This window comes from Petromyzon marinus, chromosome 7, assembly GCF_048934315.1.
Source record: "Petromyzon marinus isolate PM22_M1 ecotype Great Lakes invasive population chromosome 7, UKy_Petmar_22M1.pri1.0, whole genome shotgun sequence".
Taxonomy (NCBI): Eukaryota; Metazoa; Chordata; class Hyperoartia; order Petromyzontiformes; family Petromyzontidae; genus Petromyzon; species Petromyzon marinus.
The window spans coordinates 13,330,612-13,352,578 of record NC_133673.1 but is presented as its reverse complement, the minus strand read 5'-3'; the positions used below and the strand labels follow the sequence as shown (position 1 = coordinate 13,352,578).

The following is a 21,967-nucleotide window of genomic DNA, read 5'->3' as shown; positions in this document are numbered from 1 at the left end:
AGGTCTGCTTTGTGTTCACGAATGCGGTCCGAAACATGTCGTTTGGTTTCTCTAATGTAACTACTACCACAGAGGCAACTTAGTTTGTAGACGCCAGGGTACTGCATGTCCGGAATCACATCTTTTACAGACGGAACCAGATCACAGAATTTATGTAATGTGTTGAATCGGACCTGGATCTTGTGTTTATTCAAAATTTTGGAGATATTTTTTTGTGATTCCCGCAATGTAGGGTAAAGTGATGGTTTTGAAAGGCTCCTCAAGAGGGTCCTTCTTCATGGTTGGAGTGATAGCTTTGCGGATTGTGTAGTTGGAGTAACCATTAGCCTTAAGAGCTTGGTGCACGTGCTTGAGTTCACTGCTTATGTGTTCCTGGTCGGATATGCTTTGGGCTCTATGGTGCAGTCTTGATGAATTCTTCTGGGATGGATGATGGTGGGAATCCGGTTTCAGGTAAGCATCCGTATGGGTAGCTTTCCTGTAGACAGAGTGGCTCATTGAACCATCAGGTCTCTTATTCATTAGGACATCCAAAAAAGGTAGCTTGCCATCTTTGTATACTTCCATAGTAAATCTGATGGCTGGGTGTATGGAATTGTTGTGGTCGAGGAATTGGTCTAGAGCAGGCCGACCATGTGGCCAGATGACAAAAGTGTCATCCACGTACTTCTTCCATAAGGTTGGGCGCAGAGTGGCAGTCTGGATGGCGTCAGACTTTACCGAAAAAAACAAGAATACGATGCGGACTCTTTCCCGAATCCCTCTAGTGGCCGATAGAACCTCGACGTTGACATTTACCTCCTGAAGGTGTTGCCAAAGGGAAAGAACAGAATTAGAAGCGCAGCTCTTGCGTGAAAGAGGCCCCTGATTTAGGTCCTTATTCAGCAAGTACCATGACATCAACCAGTGACGCCGTGCGGGTGACCCAGTTTAATAATTTGAGTTAATTGTCAGGTTAAGTTCGTTTAATAAAGGTGAATCTCGTGATTTAAAATAGACTTCCCCTTAATTACATTAAGGCGTACGATTGCGTTCGTAACGAAGCTGTAGTTTCAACGCTCGTGATTCCAACCGAGAGGTAAAATTGGTTAAACTCCGTACATTGGTTTAATAGAAAACCCCACGGCGACCGTTGATTTCCACGCTTCGAATTGAGCAAACGCCTCGCGGGCACTTTCGGCTCTGTCGGCGAACACGATGGGGGCCGTGGACAGCCCTTGACGCGGTCAGCCCTGGGGGCAAGTGTCGATTGTGAAAGTAGCGAGACACTCGGGTGGGTGAGTGGATCGTGGCGGCGGCGGTGAGCGTCTGTGCCCGGCGCTAGATCCCCCAAGTACGCAGGCAACACGCGCGGAGGCAGTCCGCAGTCAAGTCAGTCAGTCAGTCCACAGTCAAGTCAGTCAGTCCGTCCACAGTCAGTCGCGTCCCATCGTCTGCCGAAGGGCGAATCGAACAACGGCCACGTTTCGCGGGTTGGGGGGGAGGGAAGAGACGGCGCTTTTCCTCGCGGTGAGTCGTTCTCGTCACTTATTGCATCGGGCAGTGACGGAGCAGTTTGGTGATGGTGGTGGTGGGAGTTTGTTTTTGTTAGGCCCGAGGTTTTTGTGTTTATATATTACATCCCCCCCCCCTACCCACCCACCATTCATTGAAATTCGCGTCGTACCGCGTCTAGTTATTTTTTTCTCCTCGTAAATCGACTTCGTTTTCTATAAAGGGGATTTTAATTTGAAAGTCGCCGTTTGGTTGCGGCTGCTGCTTCGCGTGACCCACAATGCCCCGCGCGGTGTTGTGGTTTCCAAAGGGTGGGAGGCTCACGTGGTGGCCCTCGCGAATTCAAAATCTGAATATTTATAAAAATCTGAATATCAAAATCTGAATACTTATCAAAATCTGAATATCAAAATCTGAATATTTATCAAAATCTGTATATCAAAATCTGAATATTTATAAAAATCTGAATATCAAAATCTGAATACTTATCAAAATCTGAATACTTATCAAAATCTGAATATTTATCAAAATCTGAAAATGTATACTGGAGGAATCCGATTAGCTACTTCACAGATGTCCAGGAGGGACACGGGGTTAGAACGTTCCAACAACCGGTACAAAAATTCGATAGGAGTACAGGGTACAAGAAAGGTTAAGAAATCACACCCATTAACACATACAAATACAAACTGAACCATGCCCCCGTCCTGCCAGGAAACGCCAACTGAGGTATTCACTTATTTTGTCAGAAGCAACCTGGCCACAAATGATAGCTCACCAAAGTGGCCCATCATTTGGACATTTATAGCATCACAATAATCTCAACTCATAATTGGGTTCGTTCGAATCACAGTCTCATCCGTCGCTAGTTTGAGCATTGTCATTTGTAGAATTCGTGATCGTACCCCTTACAACAGGGGTGGGGAACCTTTTTTCTGCCAAGGGCCATTTGGATATTTATAACATCATTCGCGGGCCCATACAAAATTATCAACTTAAAAATTAATTAGCCCGTTATATTTGGTCAAACATTGAATTAACTCGCCCCTAATGTGATGGCTGGAACTGCTTCTCTGTGGTAAGGCGTGTGATGATGTTAGCTGGTATTGACGATGTTGCTACTCGCAACTGCTTTTCCAGGTTTGCTCCTAGATTTTTTTGAATTTCGAGTCCCGCCTGCGGTTGTCTTGGCAGGGCCAGATACCCAAATGATTTCGCGGGCCTTATACGGCCCGCGGGCCGTACGTTCCCCACCCCTTCCTTACAATGTAGATTTTTTTTTTGTAACGCACCATTCTCGTTTTTCCACTCAACGAGGGAGATTATTTTGCCGCTGTAAATGTCCAAATGATGGGCCATTTTGTTGAGCTATAATTTGCGGTTAGGTCGCTTCTGAAAAATAAGTTAATACCTCGGTGGGATTTGCCTAGTGGGATGTGGGGATGGTTTAGTTTTATTTGTATTTGTTTGGGTAATTTGTTTACCTTATTTTTACTTCGCACCATTATCGTGTATTTGTATTGTTTGTTGCAACGTCCTTATCCGCCCGTACTGGAGATCAATGAAAAAGAGCTTTATAGCTCATCGCATTCCTCCAGTATGAACAAATATTCTGATTTGGAGGAGCAGGAAACTGGCGACGACCAGAACCGGCGCGCCACAACAATTTGCCCAAGCTCTGTGGGGCCTATATTGAGATGTTTGGCCATATCTTTTTTTGAAATTTGAAAATTATTTATAAAAGTGTAATAACCAACCATTCATCAGGAGCGCCCCAAGGCTCGTCCACCACGAACCCACACACCGGATGGGTGATGCCAGCCGTTGGGCCCTACTGGCACAATCCAGTCTCGGCTGTTGCCTGAAACGTCGCCTTTTGCCAGTTTTTTAGTAAAAAGGCAGTATTATTGACAAATGTGTCGAGTTTATTTCTTAGTTTTGCTTGTGCACCACGTAATAAGTGACGTTTTTGGGAACGGCCTTATGGCCGTTTAATGTATAAGCAAACACTCCCAACACAGGGACCTACACTCGGGTGACGCTGTCCTGGTGTATGAATGGAAAATTTATTGATTCAATGAAAGGCAATTTTCTCATAACCCACTCACTTGAAAAGGTTAAGGTAATTTAGCTTAGAGGTGCTGGTACCAATAAAATGTTGCCACCTGGAGGAGGTATCGTGAATTATCTATTGAATATTCTTCATGTTTTGTGAACATTTCCTGGATAATGGTATTATTTTTGAGGCACGTAGGAGAACAATTGTGCATCGTGGTGCAATGGTTAGCGCATTGCGCTATGCACCCGGTGAGCCGAGTTCTGGCCATGACTAACATCTCATCCGGTCCTGGGTACCTCCTTAGCCACTCTGCAGTGACCAGTGTGATGAAGTATAGTCAAATAAAAACCTTCAGTTAATGGTGGACTGATAAAGGGATATGCATTACATTATTACAGTGGTTGGAAATTCACCACAGAGAAAGTAATTTCCTACCAGTTACGTTCGAATGTTTTGGTGGTGGTTCGGGTTTAGTGCATCAATGGATGGTGTTCATACAATTTCAGCTCTCAAACGTGCAGAAAGATGGTAAGAATTTACTTCCATTCGTTTCTTTGGAGCCAAACAACTACAGACATCAATAAAAAAAAACCTTCATACAGTCAAGGACACCATCGTTATATACTGTCACACTATACCGGTCACAAAACTGCACTGATGAGATTCTCTCCACAGAATATTAATTGTGGTGCTCTCTTGCTAAAACATTGTTCAAACGGTTTTTTTGCCCCTGATGCATTCACTTTCTGGTGATATATATTTCAAAAACGACCCTGAATTTTCTTTTTCGTTTCCATTGTTCCATTTTATTAGGAATTGGTGCCTCGTGAAAAGCATTCTCCAAGCACATTCATAGCATGAGCTGTAGCTAGTGGTAACTGCGTGCTAGCAGTAGGACATTGCAGTGTTTCCGCCGGCCGCTGGCAGTACATCAAAAAAGTCTTGGCAGCACGACAGAAATCAATGAAGGTTGCTCCCACTGTTTGCGTGGTGGACATTGCATCTCAGTGTTGGGCATTAGCATTTGCTGCCTTTTTTCCTGAAGTGATTTGTGCTCCTGTCAGCATGCTATTTAACTGTGTAATCACAAGTGTGATTATTCCTGCTAGTGGATATTGAACGTTCCCCTTTTTGGTCAGTAAAATTGCCTGTGAATCATGCATCATTACCGTTTGGCAAAAGTTGTTATGATACTGAACATAATGAGGCATTGTGTCACATGGACAGCTTAACATATCTGCGATCCGGGATGAAACGATTACACCCATTATGCGATTTTTTTCCACACTTCTGCGTTTAACGTCACGTGGCCAATTTTTAACGGCATGCCCACTGCTTGGCAGGGTGGAGCGACGGGGCCATTATGTCTCGGGACGGCGGCGAAAGACGCGGCCCTGCTGAGGAAGTGGACAAGGAGGAGCACCTGCGCGAAAGGGCAGACAGCTCGGGATCCGCCATGGAGGTGGAGGGCAGCGTGAGGAAGCGTGTCCGGCAGAACACACCCAGCCCCCAGAACTCGCTCTCCTCCATAGGTGGGGGGCTGGCGTGAACGAATATTGTTTTCCCCAAATATTTGTATTCCCCAGGGGGAAGAATATTTGACAGGCAGAATGAAGAAGACCAAAAAAAATACAAAGTGTTATTCATTGATTCGCAATGTAATCCCGAGCTAAGACACTTCTTCACACCGTGGCATGGTGAATTGTGTCAAGCCTCGTGGTCATCACCGGGGAGAAGAGAGCTTCGTTTCAAAGCACTTAATATTTTTACTTCATTTTCTTGGTTTATCATGAAAATGCAGTGCGGGATTTACTTTGGGTCTTCATTCCAGCTGGAAATCAAAGTATTAGCCCAGAGTCACTGCCACCGTGGCAGTGGCAAATTGAAGTTGATGCACATTCGGTGGGGTCAGCTGGGTGAAGATGAATCCGTAGGAAAAAATGGAATTGGCTGAAGGAGTGATCGTTAGCCCAAGAGTTTGCAAATGAATGGAATTCATGGAAATGGTGAAAATAATGTCGGCTTCCGCTGAGAGTACATGTAATCGATACGGATAACGCACGGGATCGATAATGTTGCACTCGTGGGTGAATGGCCACGTGCCAGCTCCACGGTGCTTTGCAAACTGAATGACAACGGTGTCGCAAAGTGAGCCATTGCGGAACGGTGGCACCATTGACAGTAAGTGTCGTCGTTGAAGTGTAAACCATTATAGAAAACAAACAGGTCTTTTTTTTATTTTAACACCTGATGATGATTGCTTGTGTTGCAATCGAAAAGTCGTGAGCATTTTATTGTTTTGTTTTTATTATTTTATTATTTCCCTTCTACGTGACTTTACTGAAAGAACCAAGAATATGAATCTCTGCAGTCACGAAAGCTTTAAATCGAAATTTAAACAGGCCTTTGTTAAGTATAACCCTGGTGTCTTGCAGCAGAGTTAATCGACCCACATTTTAACATTAGCTCGTTAAAATAGGGTAATGGTTTATTTTAATAATTAGTTAAAGTGGCTATCTGGCATGGTGCTTCATTTGAACCCGTTGACCGATTTAATCCTGGGCATTGCATCCACTCGGTCAAATCATCTGGAATATGCCTGATCTCATTACAGCTCAGAAGCTAAGCAGGGTTGAGTCTGGATTGTACTTGGATGGGTGACCACCACACACACACACACGGTTGTAATAGGCAGCTGCGAGGCTGTGTGGTGAACAGCGGATGGCAGTGCAACAAAAGAAAATTTTCAAATCTACTTGCTGTGCTCCCCTATCTATCCTCCCCCACTAACCCGCATGGTAAAGTTTGGTGAAATAACGACCCGCGTGGCGTGGGGAGCGCCCTCATCCATAAGTGGATTGAAAAAAAGGGCCGTAGTTTAAAATTTCATTCCTTCCATGTTCACAGACGCAGTGTTCTACATCGCAAAAAAAAACCAAACCTTTAAGTCCTCCTGAGAGTGATTACTACTTATACAAGCACATTGATTGCACATTACCTGAAAAAACCATGACTATATCGTGGAGCCAAACTAGTCATCAACTTGGCACGCCAAAAGCAATGCCTGGTGTCCTTCACTGCTCGCGCTTGGCACCGCAATTGCTGACGCACGCAATGACGCATCATCGCTTGCGCGCACGCGCGCGCATGTGTGCGGCCACAGCGTCGAGCCCGCCCCGGCTGGTGTCGGTGGACGAGCTGATGGAGACGGCCCACAGCATGACCAACATGGCGCTGGCTCATGAGATTGTGCTCAACGGCGACTTCCAGCTGCAGAAGAAGCCTCCGCCCGAGCACAGGTACGGCACGGCGGGCCACCCGGCCTCCGATTAGCACGGTTGGCTGCGTATGGTGCGAGAGAAGCTCAACATACACGCGTACATACACGCGCCGTGTAAAGATAGACGCAACACAAAAAAAAATACTTTGGTTATTTTGTGGATGCCTCTGCCCACTACTTCTTTCGTATGGCTGCTGATGTAGATGCAGAGCAGCAACTACAATTTCACATTCAGGTGGTCAAGCCAGATAGCCGCGTCAGGAGCAACGTATAGTGTCAGCAGTAGCAGAACACGCGTGCCAACAAGGACACTCAATTTGTTTTGATAATGTTGAAGTTCTGTGCAAAACTAGCTGCTACTGGCCAAGACTAATTAGATAATCTATCGAAATTGAAATAAATAAAAATAATTTTACTCGTTCGGATATCTACCGACTTAGTGCTGCGTGGAAGCGAATCATCAAATAATACATTGTTTAAATGCATGCCTATACAGGGCACCATACTTCAGTAGGGATTACCGTTGATATGGCTATTTAATACACACAATGGACAGGAAGGACAAGATCATCACTATGGACCTACGTTACTTGAGTAATCTCGAAGAGGAATACCAGTTTGTTCTTGGGGTTGCGTTTGTTGTCACGTTTTGAACGAGGCAAGTCTGTGAGTTGGCAACGTTTTCCGGCCGCCCCCCTCCCCCCCCCCCAAGGATGCCTTTGTGACCCCCCGCCCTCTTGCGGTTTCCACAGCCTCGAGAAACATGTGTCCGACATCGTACGCAAAGCTTTCTGGGATTGCCTGCAGACCCAGCTGGATGAGGATCCCCCGACTTACAACCATGCCATCGTGCTCCTCGGAGAGATCAAGGAGGTAGCCACTACGACGGTTGCAATGGAGAGATGACGACGATGATGTCATCGATTATCTTTCTTTCTCTGTATGATCTTCAGGTATGCTAATAAATACTTTGCTGTTCGGCTTAAATTCAAGTAATTTGGGCAATGAATCCAAACGTAAATTACTTGCTAATAGTAGCTGTCGGTATTCTCTAAAGGTTCCCAATACTTCAGCATAGTTATGAAAAAACGAGGGCGTGGTGGTGATAGTGTGAAGGAAAGTAACAAGATCTCTATTGCAAGAGAGATTCGAAAAACAACACTCTCCTATAAAATATAAATAACGGGTAATAGTTAATAATGGCAAGCAATATAAAATTCAGCAGACCAAAAAAAACCTGTCGAACCCGGCATCCCGGTTTCAATTCTCGGCCATCAGTGGCGAGTGATATCTGAAAAAGTCTTGAGAGAGCCCCCGTTCACCAACCCGCATTGATCAATGTGGGTAAGTGTGGTCAAACAGCTCCCATGGTTCTGTAAAGCATGGGGTGGGGCGGCTGATCCAACGATGATTTGATAATTGGCTGTGAAAAAGACATTTCATAACACCTCCTGGTAACTGTGCAGAGAGTGACAAGTACGCAAATAGAGCTGAGAAGATTCGGCATTTAAGTCGCTCAATCGAATAAGAATAGTATCCCAACTTTTTTGGTTGATTACTGGGCCCTTTAGAATGCACAGCCACTCCAAAGCCATCTCTAAGCCAATCCCAGAATGATGTGGCTGTTGATGCCGATGATGTCACCAATCAAACCGATAAATAAATTTAGATAACTCAAAATAACCGAATCGCTCAGCTCTACGGCCAACCTTTCCCTGCTGCGATCACAGTCGCTGCTGCTGCTCCTGCTGCCGGGACACACGCGGTTGCGGTCCGTGATCGAGGAGGCGCTGGACCTGCAGCTGATAGCGCAGGAGGCACAGAACGGGGCGCTCGACTTCCCGCGCCTCGCCACCTTCATCCTCGACACGATGGGATCGCTGTGTGCACCCGCGCGCGACGACGACATCGCGCGCCTCCGCACCGTCTCCGGGGTCGTGCCGCTGTTCAGGTCGGGGGGCGGGGGGGGGGTGGTCAGATGTACGGTGAAAAGCGTGCGGGGCGAATTCGAAGCGAGTTTTTTTGGTTGTTGGTAAAGCTGCCTTACTAAAAAGGGAAGACTTTGTCCAAAAAAATTGATTTGTTGCTTAGGCTGTGTCTTGGGCTTTGAGAGGTCAGTTTAATGCTTTGCTCGTGAGATAAATTGAATTGAAAAGTTACAGTCAAGGGTGCTGCCATAGCGCTCAGATTGATGTTGAAATAAAATGCATGGACGCGACATCACGGTGAGATGACATTGACTCAAAGAGTGAAACTACAACCGCTCAACTTACTGTTACTTCTTAAAGCCGTTATTCTTATTTAACAACCTTACAAGGTATACTCGGCAGCTTGGTATAAACAATCTAGGGAGATGCACGAAACGTTCCTCTTAATTTGTTTTTTCATAATCAAACACTTTTGTGAAATAGCACTTATGTTGCAACTGCATGGCAAGCTCACACTATTCTGCACAATGGCTCGGGCTTCCAGGGAGATATTCCAGGTGCTGGAGCTGATGAAGATGGACATGGCCAACTTCACCATCCAGAGCTTGCGGCCTCACCTGCAGGAGCAGGCCATCGAGTACGAGCGCAAGAAGTTCCAGGAGTTCCTCAACAAGCAGCCCAGTACGATCACATGCACAGTAGTTTAATGACGGGTGACGCAATAAATATTCCCGTTGAGTCTTGATAGACCGCAGGGGGTAAATGCATCGCTCAAAAGGAAACCTTTGGCGCTTTGTCGATCCAATACTGGACGAGGGCCTCACCACGGCATGTGGATTGTTGTGGGCTCTATTTGACCGTACTTCGCCACCCTGGTCAATGCGGGTTTGTGATGAGGGGGGTTTAGACATCAACCCACCAATGTTCGTCGTGAGCAGGAATATAACGAAGACCGCCGGTTTCATAGCCTGGCGTGCAATCCACTGCGCCACCAATCTGCGCACTACCCCATCGCGCGCACACGCACAGCAACAAGCATGCGCTTTTTGCCGTACACTTGAACTGTGCGCGTGTTATATTCCTGCGCAACCTGCAAGCAGACGCGCTGGAATTTACCACTCGGTGGCTGACAGAGGCCGCACAAGAACTCGGGGGTGTGGGCAGCGAGAAAACAGCGGCCGCCGCCACCGCCGCCGCCGCCACCACAGGCGAAAGGGTGGCAACGTCGGCTGTGCCAGGCCAGGAGGCGATCACGACCCCGGCCCCTCCCAGTGCCATCGCCGTGCTGAACCACGCATACGCAACGCTTCTTAGTTGGGACCACGGCAGCAGGTCCTTCCCCGAGGTGAGCTTTAGAGGACGCAGATGGATCTCTCGTGGTCTGGAGGGGGTGTCGTGCCAGGGGTGGGCGATAGAGGCTTTTGAGATGATGTTTGAGCTGTTCGACAACAAACCTGGCGAGATGTTAACTCGCACACTATGGGGGCTAAAATGCATTTAAAGTCTGGTCCACAACGTCCTATGCGAGGCAGTGTGGTGCTCAAGACTGGAAATCGCAGCGATCCCTCCGTCACCTCTTGTAGCCTGAAGCCCAGTGCAGCCACCTTCCAGCCTAACGAACGCACGGAGGAGCGATAGCTACAACGGCGCGGGCGCATTTTTCGCGTACAGACGGTGCTCATGGACCAGGCGCGGCTGGAGGACATGCAGCTGCGCCTCTGGGGACTGGAGCTGCTGGCCGCCGTGCTGCTCGTCACCGTGGGCGCCGGCGGCACCGCCGTCTCGGGCCTCTCGGCCTTCGCCGGGCGGCTCAAGTCCACCGCCGTGGCCTTGCTCGAGGGAAAGCACATCAGGTGAGGTGAGGGGCAGCCCCCCAAGGGCACATGGCTTGGGGTGGGTGCTGGGGGTAGTGGTGCCGACGTATGCACGTATGTTGAACTTCTTTCGCACCGTACGTAGCCAATCGCGCTAATCGGAGGTGCGGAGGACAACAAGGTATGCGGAAGGGCAGGGGAAAGCCACTCGGGCTGGAAACATGTTTTTTGAGGAAAATGGGAGGTAGCGATTTGAATGCGGAAGTTCCACTCCTTTTGGTTGCCATGCCATCCTCCATTGCGCTGACAGCATGCGCAGGTTTTTTTTGTTTTGACTCCGTGATATCGGGCCGACCGCAATTCACCATCTCATGTTGCTTGCTTTGTACAGAATTGCTCGAGGGCTTTAACAAAACCTACGAAATAATGTATTTTTTCCTGACTTGCTTTTCTGACATCCCTCTTTCCTGCTGGGTGAAAATCCCACCTTTAAAAAAAACAAAATAGATTGATGATGTTGGAATCGAGGCGCCTTTTCAATCAGAAGGGATTGTGAATTCACGCGGCGACTAAATTGGCTGTGTTTTTGTTCTTACTGAACCTATCGTCATGGGTGCCGGGCAGGTCACCAGGCATTGGCGACACCCTGATATCGGTGAGCGAGCAAATGGCGCGGGAGCTGCAGAGCTGCTTGAGTGAACACGGCTTTCCGCCCCTGTCCTCCGAAGCAGAGAGCTTCCTCATCGGGCAGATTTGCAGCTTGAACTCCGAGGAAAATGCCGTCATCAAGCTCATTGGTATGCACACGCAGTGTGCGCGCACACACAATTACGGACACTCGACCACACAGTGAGCCAGCGATTTAAAAATAATTAAGAGCTCAAACTTCAAACTGGCCATTGCTAGAGGGCTTCACACAAACCCTGTCTGGGAAGTCAGTTCACATAGTACTCTTATTGTTGATCCTGCAGCTAAAAAAAAGCTAAGTTGTGCTCTTACCATGCGGAGGTGATTTGCTAACCAAGTCCGATAAAAAAAAATAGTGAAACAAAAGCTGTTCTGTCTGTTTCTGTGATTAGAGTCGCGGGTGCGAGCAGTCATGCTCGGGACCCTGGTGGTGAACAGCCCTCAGCGGGGGCCCCAGCCCCTCCCAGGGGGTCTGTCCCCGATCCGGGCCGAGCTGGAGCCGCTGCAGGCCACATTCGCGCGCCTCATGGCCTTCAACCGTGCCGTCTTCGCCCCCGTCTACTCGGACGTGCTGCGCAGGGTTCATCACGGCGTCGGCAGCGCGGCCACCGGTCCTTCTTCCTCAAAGGAGTGATCGGGATCTGGGGCCGTCGCCGCCGCCGCATCCCCCGCAGCCACCCCCATTTCTGCCTGCAACGCGGAGATCCCGAGGCGGGTCTGAGGACAGACCGGGCGCTACTGCTAACCTCATGCTGAAGGACAGCGAGTTTGCAGTGAGGCACCCTGCTGCTTTTGTGTTTTATCTTAACCATCGTTACACCCCGCATTCGGCATATAGTTGAAGCGATAATTAACTTATACTGGAGTTTAAGTTGGTGTAGGATTGTCTTGTACAACTGTTATTTAATTGTTTTGGCCTTTGTTCATTGGAGGCATCTCTCATTTGTCCAAGAGGGTGGATTGTAAGGGATTTGCAGGAGTGATTGTTTCCATTATAATATTTCTAAATTGAAGAGTTATGTTTATTAATTTAAAAACATGTTTATATATATTTTAACAAAAGGGATACAGATTGAAACAATGCCAAGCATTATGAATGTGGATGTCATAAATTGAAATAAGTTTGAAACAATATGAAGATAACACAAACTAGATTGTGGAACTCTATGGAAGGGGCATAGAGTATATTTACACGATTTATAAGGGATTGCTAATGAAAAGAGTGAAGTTTTAACTCATGAGACTAATCAATCTATCCTAATTCCATATAACTGAGAAACCACGCATGACAAAGCCTACATGCAACCGGCTGGATGTGACATCAGGGTAGCAGCACCAGCCCTTTGCTTATTAGACAATTAATAATTACTGATGAAATTATAATATATATACACGCACCATAAACCATAGAGTTCGTGTAATTATGTATTAAAACAGAACCAGTCAAGGTACATTCTGGAGCATCGCAATGCCATGTGTATTGGCAGAACTGCCCATGTATGGCAACCAGTGTGAATTGCTTTTTGGAGCCAAAACCTACATCTGATTGTCTTGTTGACCATGGTTATAGTCAAGATGTCCACACCCTTCTTTTAATTGTTTCCGATGCTTGTATTAATATGAATTTATCAATGTTACAAATGCCATAAAGGTTCAACAGACATTTCCAGGCATTTTTGCAATGCAGTATTGTATTTCATTTGCTGTCAAATGAGGCCAAACCTGACCCAACGATAATACTGAAACAATATAAGTGCTCAAACATCTATGCTAAGCAGTTGTCAATAAACGTGCACCATTTCAAATAATGCCCCTCTGCCTACATGAATGTTGCCATAATATAAGTACTCATCTGTAAAAAGTCCACAGCATAGATTCCAGGGTTTCGGATACCTCGAAGTGTTCATTGATAGCAAACTCTCATTCTCTTCCGACATCTCAACTCAGCAAGGTCTTGCACCTTCATCTGCACTCCATTTACTGCGCATCCATTTCCTTACCTCAACTGCTGCGAAGGCTCTCATCCATGCCTTCATCACTTCCCAGCTCGACTTATAATTCCCTACAGGCTCCCCATATCCCTCTCGTCTCAACTGCAGATGATCGAAATGCCACTTAATACTTCTCACCCGTACCTGTAAATGAGACCACATTGCCACTACCCTCCCAGCGGCTCACAATCCAAGATCAATTTCAAAATCGCGATCACCATCTTCAAGGGCCTCTTAAGGACATGACCCTGCATAATGTTCGCCTATAATCTCACTATACCTTCCTCCACACTCCAGCTGCTCCCAGCAACCAAGACTTTCTATCAAAGCCCCCAGAGGTCACTCCGCAACAACATTGGTATGGATATCCTTCCCCCCCCAGCATTCGTGCTGTTGACGTTCTGACCTTGTTCCAAGGCCAGGTTCAATCATTTCTTTTATCTGCTTATAACTACTATGACAATTGTCCACTGTTCATGTAGCGCATTTTCATCAGGTCGCATTTCGATGTTTCATGAATCTAAATTGCAAATGAATGGCAATCGGATAACCCCATTTGAGCCTGAACAGTTTATCCACTTGTCATGTTCAATTGATTGCACCGCACCTGGAATCAATTAAGTTTGTAGAAGTGAAATTCACAGATAAACTCATAATGTAACTTTAATTTCAGCTGCTGCATTTGTAATTATAATCGCCCACAGGTCTACAAAGCAAATATTACTCACATTTGTAATGCTGCTGTAGCATTGCCAAGTGTGTTAGCAAACGTTTAAAAAAGTTTCACATCAATAACTGACAAGTGGTAAAAAATAACCATGAATGCAATGTTTATTTACCGAACAACGTTGAACGAATATCCAAGCCACGAGCAGAGACCCCTGTTAAGGGTATGTACAGAGGCTAATTACAGGGTTACATCACGTATGGTGTCAAACGCATACGAATAAGAAGCTCCAGTAGCCGGGAACGATACGTCCCGCATTTACACAAGGTCTTGCTCTGTCAGCTCTAATATAATTACGTTTAAACATGTTAATTTAAAATATGTAATAGCAAAATTAAACTTTGTACTACAATATGTATGCGATATAGAAAACTGGGTTTACATTCCTTGGTTTTTCAAAGTTTTTCACAAAATCTGTACGACTATACAACTATTTTAAACAGAAAAAAATGTAAGCTATGCATTACATAGCGTTTTTTTTTATTTGAATCAAGGGTATAGAAAATGGTAGAAAATGTGTTATAAGTCCCCCAGTATTAGCCTGATCCAACAATACAGGGCAACTGATGGAGCAGTCTAACAATCGTTCCTGACCCCCCCCTACCCCCAGTACAAAGCCCAAGTAAAGTGCTTACATAACAATAAACGACCAGCATGTCTTAAGCGCACATGCTGCAGTCATTAACTGTCAATGCAAATCCCAAGGTCTGTCCATTTAGTGTCAAGTTTTGTTACGCCAGAAACAGCAGATTGTAATTAGAATGCAGTGTGAGCAAATGTATCCATTAAACATTCTGTAACAATGTATACTTAGGAGGAATCTCACCTTTACAGTTCAGTACAACCTGCAATTGTTTTTTTTACCCAAAGCAAAACACACACACGAGACCAAAATACAAACGTGTTTAAGTGCCAACAACCAAACTATATGGCTTACTTAAAAGTGCCAACATAGCATGTTCATTATACAACATAATAAGTTCGATTTGGGTTCATAGAAAATAATAGATTGTCGGTACATGTTACGACGCATTCTCAATATATTTTCACCACCCTAATGTAAGCATGCATTCCTCAGAGAATAATGATAATTCTTGGTATAGTAAAAAAAAACCTCAATGGATGTTGGGATCCACTGGAATAGTATTTTCAATAAACCTTTCAGGTCTGCTGGGGTATCGCAGTAATCATCATTATTCTCTGGACACTTGTTGACCAAGGCCTACCGTATGTGCGATAAGAGCCCACAAGAAAAGCACGTGAACATTGCAGGAATCGCACTGCGGGCAAGAGACAATCGCGGAGGGAAATGGAAAATGGACAGCCAAGCAGAAAACCTTGCAAGGCAGAAGAGCCCCCCCCCCCCCGTGCTAATATTGCCGACCTGCAGCTCTTTCCAAAAATAAGAGGCACAAGTCATCAATTGCTCTCGTCAATGGGAACCATTTGGAGTTTGAGAATCAGGTTTTTTAAAAATGAAAATACTGTAGGTAATTTGGTAATGCATTAAATCTGCAGACAAAATTACATTCCACCCATTAGCTCCGCACTAAACGCTGCGTTCCATGAATGCGGATTCAGCGTTTATACCGGGAAGTCACCAAATTTGGTATCAAACTTTAACGTTATCACAGATGTATTGGTGTAATATAAACCTGTGTCGAAAACTGTCATTATAAATTGTCCAGAATATGCAGTATTTATTATTTGCAGCTCTTCTGCAAACTTTTATAATTTGTACACACATTTTAGCCCTTCTGTAAATTAGCGTACAAATTTGGATAAACTGCACAAAAAATACAAATCCATAAGAACTGTTTAACATGACCTGACATTTCATGAAGAAAAGCAGCAGACAGTGCAGAACTAGGGCTGAGTAATTATGCCAAACGTGTGGTTTCCTGAAGCAGCCCTCTAAACTTTTCTCAACTCTTGAACGAAATGTGTCGACTACTGCTGAAAACACCGCCGTTAAACGAAAAATAGTATACATAAAAGTCAATATAAAGTATGTTGATTTTTAAGGAAAAGTTAAATAGGCAATTTTCTAGATGTCGCAAAGACTTGGTAATTATTATGCAAAATTAACAAGAATTGGCTAGGTATTTTTACGTAACTTTTGTAGTGTCGTAGGATGCCTGTTGCACGTAGATAGAAAATGTAAATAAAATAAAATTTAAAATAGATGTATAAACAATAGAAGCAAAAAACCCACGAGGTTTCCGATCGCAACACAAGCCATCTTCATCTCTTCTCTCCGCCTGATGAAGACCGCTTGTGTTGCAATCGAAACGTCGTGGGTTTGTTGTTTCTACTATTTTTCATTTTATTTTTCTACCTAGGTGACTTTACTGAAAGAACCAAGAATATGAATTCCTGCAGTCACGAAAGTTTTAAGTGAAAATGTCAATATATTATGGAAAGATTATTGTAGTGAAGACATTTTTGTTTTCCCAAATATGCATTATGACTCGCGTATAAACACTTAAGGAGCAATACATTTCCCATTCTGATATATCAATGTCGTTATTATAAGAATAAATATAATAAATAACACGGAAACAATAATATCGCTCATACCCTGACTATACAACATTGCTCTTATCAATGTGGTAACGACGAGTATTGCACTGTATTCTTTTATAAGCGCACACAAATACGAGTCCTGTACAACGAGGGCGCAAACGCTGGTTTACGGTTCCTCCTCACATTCATCGTCCACACTTCTCAGATGTCCTAACACAGTTGACAAGGCAGTATTAACAGTGACGCGACTGTGAAAAAACACTCGCAAGAACCTCTCCTTTCGACGCGAGACAAAAATAAGTTTTCCAAGAAATTATCTGGGGCTATTGTCCCTTTTTCCACTGGTTCCTAAGACGGCGATGGTACAAACGAATGTAATCGCTCAAGTAACATTTCAAGTCCAAGCAGAGAAGTCAATAAGCAAGCATGCCCTAGGGACTGACAATGTGCTGATGATGGGGGACGGTGCGTGATAATTTGCCAATTACACACAATGGAAAATTATTGACGGATTTGATATGTTATTGATAATTAGATCACGTGTTCTACCGGTGGATACTTGACAATAAAGCACTTCGCAAATGCAGCTCCTACAGGAATTATATTTCACTACGCATTTTAAAGGCAACACATCAACATGTTAAAGAAAATATAAAATATTAATATTTAGAAAAAATATTTTTCAAAGTGACTGCAGCATTGTAGCATCAAATAGATAACAAAAATCCCAAACCTTCACCGACATTCATGACAGGGATTTTGAATGGTACACTTTTACAAATAGCGGTCAGTATGTTTCTACCTCCCAGCACCAACCTTCCATGCTGACAAAGTAGATGACTGAAACTCGATTGTGTTAAAATATTAATTCTGCCTGTAAGCCACAGTTTTAAAAATGTATAACAGTGGAGATGCTGCTGTTGAGTTCATTACTTTCTTTCGGTCTTTCTTTTATTGTTGTTGTTGACACAGAATACATGTAGATAACGTTCACTCGCGTCAATATGGGGTTATATCATCAGGAGGCCCTGCCTGACTTAGAGCATACAGGGGCCACAGTTAGTGAAGTACTGGATAGTTGCCAAGCTGGGCAAGACGAAACACATTGTTATGCCTATGCAAAAGCAACCACTTAACAGCGCAGATACCTGGGGGCTGTGCAAAAAAAACTCACGAGTTACATGTCACATGCTCTGTAAGGTGTTCGACTGAAAAGGTTATGTACAGGGTTCATATTTTCAGAGTTTTACAAAAAGAACACTGTTAGCAGGTACACGATGCTGAATGCTTTTTAAAAGTTGTTCAAAGTTTCCAGTGATTGTAGTCCCAGTTCAAGGCAAACAGTTTCTGAACTGTACCTCATGGATGCTGTATCTCCAGATTTTTTATTTTTTTCTCTTTTTCAGTGTGCTTATAGGTTCACAAACACCAGCTTGCACGGACGATAGTTGTTTTTTGTGCTGATCATTTAACATAAGTGTTTACGGGTCACAAAATTTCAACACCACCTTAGACACGTTGAAGCTTTGACCTGCAAGCTTCCACTGTAAAGTGACACTGTTGTAGTGTTGTAAGAAATCCAGATGCGCTTTTACACACTTCAACTCATGTTCACTTGAGCTTCGATGTTAACTGATGATTCGAGGGTTTTTCTTCTGTGGAATTCTTTTGCATCCCACGATAAGCTTTCCGTAACATTTCTATAAGCTTCAAACAGTTGATGTTCAGTTACCCTAAAACAAGATAAAAATTGGCATAAAGGACTTTTCATACATTAACAACAAGGGCTAAGTATATATGTAGCTGATTTTTAAAAATATCCTCATTTAATCACTGTCTGTTAACAGATTATCATACGAAAAATACAACCATTTAATTATTATGCTTAAGATTATCAGAATGCAAAAAATATACAGAATTTAAAAAGCACAAATCACCCAAACGTTTTGAAATTGTTCAAAGCGTAGATAATGCAGTACACGTGATTTTTTTATTCTCCATATCTACAACTTTTCAGCCTGGAAATCAATTTCGCAGCAACACTGAAACTGCCACATGGTTAAAAGGTCTATGTTAATGCGGAAGTAATGTAAATCTACTGCTAATTTGTCAATCCACTGCTGGATTAGGGCCTCCCCACGCTGTACGGGCAAAGGAGGGTTATATATGACACCTGCTTAGCTTGTGAGGTGCATTTCAGGTGATGTAGTCAAAGTAGGCAGAAGGTGTCAAAAAGATCAGGGCTTTCATTGGTTGGAAGGTAGTAGGGTGTATGTATATTGAGCTTCATTCGCACCACTATACGTAGCCAACGGTGTGGGGGAAAGAACAAACTAAAATGGGTGGCGGTGGGAGCAGCATTACAATTTTGCTACAAATTTAGTGACGGAAACATTTTTAAAGCCGTTTTATTGTTTACCTGATAACATGGTGAGGGGTGTATTGTACACCTCTAACAACACTGAAGAACTACGAGTGGACTACATTTTTGACTGCACAGAACTAAGAGAATTACTTGAACGAAACCCACCGACTAGGACTTGATTAAAACAACACGGGTTGTTGACGAGACTCAGACGAAATTAAATAATGCTGACTAAATGAACACTGGGTGGGAGTTGTGCTTACGTACCGCCATGCTCTCGCTCGAACGGTGCTTTGGGATTTTCTTGCGGGGAGGGTCTTCGCCGGGCTCCATCCGGCACAGACGGTCCCGTTTCAGCACCCCCAGGGGGTCCAGCGCACCCGGGCTGCCTACACCAGCTGGCGCCGCCATTTCTCTCGCTGCACGCGAAGGACGAAACGTACGATCGCATGCGGATTACGGGATGTTATGCAATCTCTCCCAAGCGCGTGCACGCTTTACAAATTTCGTACCAAACCTTACTATAGGCTAACGGTTAGCAAGACTGAAACAAAACAAGAGGCAGTACAGACAAGACAGATCATCCAAATGAAATTGACAGTATTGTACAAGCAGTACAAAATATAAAGTACTCAAGAGAAAAAAGCTATACTTTTTTATCAATCATAACTCCAGATGGTGGGGGGAGGAGAGGGTGAATTGTTGAATGCCAAGTAGGAAATGTGAATGGCATGCTACATTTTTTTTATGAACTAATCCATCAGCAGGGACAAACCTGTCCATTAATGTCAAGGAAGCGCGGAGCGTGGAAATAATCGGTATCACTCACGTTGCTGCCGCAATGAGCCACTTGCGCACGGCTGTTGGTCCTTTTGGTAGGAGCAAGTGGCTCCATCATCTCCACCGTTCCCACCTGCACTCCCATCCGATGTGCCAAATCCTGTGGCCCACAACACAATACGAGCAGCAAAGTGGTGATGAAAATGACCGCCAGATGTTTAATGTCGATCTAATGTGTACTCACCGATATCAAAGCAGACTATATCAACTTGTAAACAAATGCCAATCAACCCCCTATGTGGTCTTAATACTCAATTGAATCTACCCGACACAAAATTAATCATTGTATTCAATGTGGATCACACGCAGTAACAACATAGCCCTTTAATGCAAAACATACCTGTCAACCCATGTTTTACCCGTATTCTTGTACAGGGAAATTTAGTTTTTTTAGGTCCATACGACGTACAGCCATTTGTGTAAAAAAATAAATGTTGACTATTTGTTTGTTTCTCCCTTGTGATGGGACTTTGTAGGATGAACGTTGATATTTATAAAGGCACTGATAAGGGGTTTACAGGTATGCAAAAAAAAAGTGCTTTTGTGATGAACTTCGTATTATAAAGATGAGTACGAATAGCAAATGTACTCATGATTCGATTCCATAATGCAGTTCAATTAAGAGAAATGTAGTTGGGAGCCATCTGTGAAAGTTTAGTGGGTTCCAATCAGGCGCACACCAAGACTTGGAGGCAACACGTTTATTCACTAACACAACCAACACTGCTCAACATTCCAAGGTTCACTATGTACATTCTGGGTTAACTACGTAAGGTGCCACCGACGGAATCACTATATGGTTGAACCGGAACAGCCGACACGCCGTCGGGTCGTCGTGTGCGGAGACTGAAGCGCGAGGATCGAAGAAGGCGGCTTCATTCTCGGGTCGTACAGCCACGCGCCCTCTCGGGACTCGGCTTATATCTCCCGTGGCGTGACCAGGGGCTCCGTCACCAGGGGCTCTGCCCCTGGTCACGCCCCCTACTCGATCCTTCGTGGAGGCTCTGGGGTCCACATCACGTGGCCCGCTCACCCCCTTCTGGGGGTCCCCGTGCCCCCTCGTCCGGTCACGTGCTCTCGCGGGTTCACCCAGACTGTCGTGTCCTGACCCGACCTCCGTGACATCCGGAATGTGCCCTCTAGTGAGCCCCTAGGTATAGTACACCCACTAGCGCCATAGAACGGCTCATTTATGTCGTTTCAAAAGTAACGATATTATGACAGACGGCTCACACATACCTGCAGCACTGCTGGGTCTGGAGTGGCCATCACCCTGGCCATAGCCGGACATCCCACCATTGCCGTTGGAGGGCACAGACGCCAACAGACCTTAAAAACAGCAATGTATTCATTCGCACCAGCAGCTTCGGTTAAAAGTATATCTACGTACAAATTGTAGTAAACATCATGCATTACTACACTTGCATTGTCATTGAACTAGTTAAACCTTACAGAGTCTCAAAAACCTTTTGCAGAAGAGTCCGGCAACATCACGTTTGGAAAATGATTTTTTTATGACTTTTGCATGTGAGCAGAAACCGAAGCACCAGGGGAAAACCCATGCATACGAGGAGATAACATTCAAAAGAGCAGCACAAATGAGTTCCTGAACCCATTTGATAAACTGCCATTTGCAGACCACCGTGAAAATCACAAATCAATGATCTACCAACCTTGGCCTCCAAACATTTGTTGGGGTGTTAAGTCGCCCCTGAACTTTGATTACACTAACACACAACACCACCACATTGCACCAGCTACTTCGATCAAGGCAGTACATTGGACACGATAGCATAAATTGCAGAAAAAAACATTTATTAGGAACAATTTTCCAAAAAAAACTACACCGGGGGAGGGAGTGTGGATCACGCAGGCAGATGCACCTGCAAATGCTGCGAGACCCAGCATCTTCCCCCTCCAATCCAAAACAATTTCACGAAACCCACGCGGCACACAACAATAACGTCACAATCTCGCGATAACTGCGTCACATCATCCCCCAATCTGCAGAGGAACTACACAGCCTGGGACTTCACAGTACACCTAGTGCTGAACGTATAACATACAATAAATATTCAGGAGTGTCTAGTATTCCAACAAAGATTTTACTACACAAACACAGACAATGCCATATTATAGTAGCTACAATACCAGAGCTAGTCTACCAAGCTGTGGGTTTAAATACTAAACACCATAGCCTTTGCGGTTTCGTTGGGTCTGTGTGTGATGGTGTATTTTTTGGGAAACGATGCCGAT

At 44.7% G+C, this 21,967-nt stretch overlaps 2 protein-coding genes across 3 annotated transcripts in view; one reads left to right on the top strand and one right to left on the bottom strand.

Moving 5' to 3' along the window:
* Positions 1-1,243: 1,243 nt before the first annotated feature.
* Positions 1,244-13,070, top strand: TCP11L1 (t-complex 11 like 1). 2 transcript variants are annotated; one of them, XM_032949208.2, is made up of 10 exons: positions 1,244-1,509; positions 4,897-5,085; positions 6,717-6,852; positions 7,586-7,706; positions 8,564-8,784; positions 9,306-9,442; positions 9,862-10,106; positions 10,433-10,614; positions 11,200-11,372; positions 11,655-13,070. In XM_032949208.2, exons 2-10 carry the CDS (start codon positions 4,917-4,919, stop codon positions 11,894-11,896), a joined length of 1,626 nt encoding a protein of 541 aa, XP_032805099.1. In that variant the 5' UTR covers positions 1,244-1,509; positions 4,897-4,916; the 3' UTR covers positions 11,897-13,070. The 2 variants fall into 2 exon arrangements, with proteins under 2 accessions (XP_032805099.1, XP_032805097.1); XM_032949206.2 differs by lacking the exon at positions 1,244-1,509 and adding an exon at positions 1,656-4,081.
* A 996-nt stretch (positions 13,071-14,066) lies between these two features.
* LOC116940009 (cryptochrome-1-like) overlaps positions 14,067-21,967 on the bottom strand; it is a 31,276-nt gene continuing 23,375 nt past the window's right edge. Inside the window, exons 10-13 of the mRNA XM_032949205.2 lie at positions 20,951-21,040; positions 19,701-19,811; positions 19,139-19,290; positions 14,067-18,239 (exon numbers count right to left, since the gene is read on the bottom strand). Coding sequence (XP_032805096.2) covers positions 18,231-18,239; positions 19,139-19,290; positions 19,701-19,811; positions 20,951-21,040 — 362 coding nt within the window. The 3' untranslated portion in view covers positions 14,067-18,230. The remainder of the gene's footprint in view (positions 18,240-19,138; positions 19,291-19,700; positions 19,812-20,950; positions 21,041-21,967) is intronic.

Coding starts and splice junctions, on each gene's coding strand:
- TCP11L1 (XM_032949206.2), top strand. CDS start 4,039: ATGGTGTTCATACAATTTCAGCTCTCAAACGTGCAGAAAGATG. Junction 5,086..6,716: donor GAACTCGCTCTCCTCCATAG/GTGGGGGGCTGG, acceptor GTGCGGCCACAG/CGTCGAGCCCGCCCCGGCTG. Junction 10,107..10,432: donor GCAGCAGGTCCTTCCCCGAG/GTGAGCTTTAGA, acceptor TTTCGCGTACAG/ACGGTGCTCATGGACCAGGC.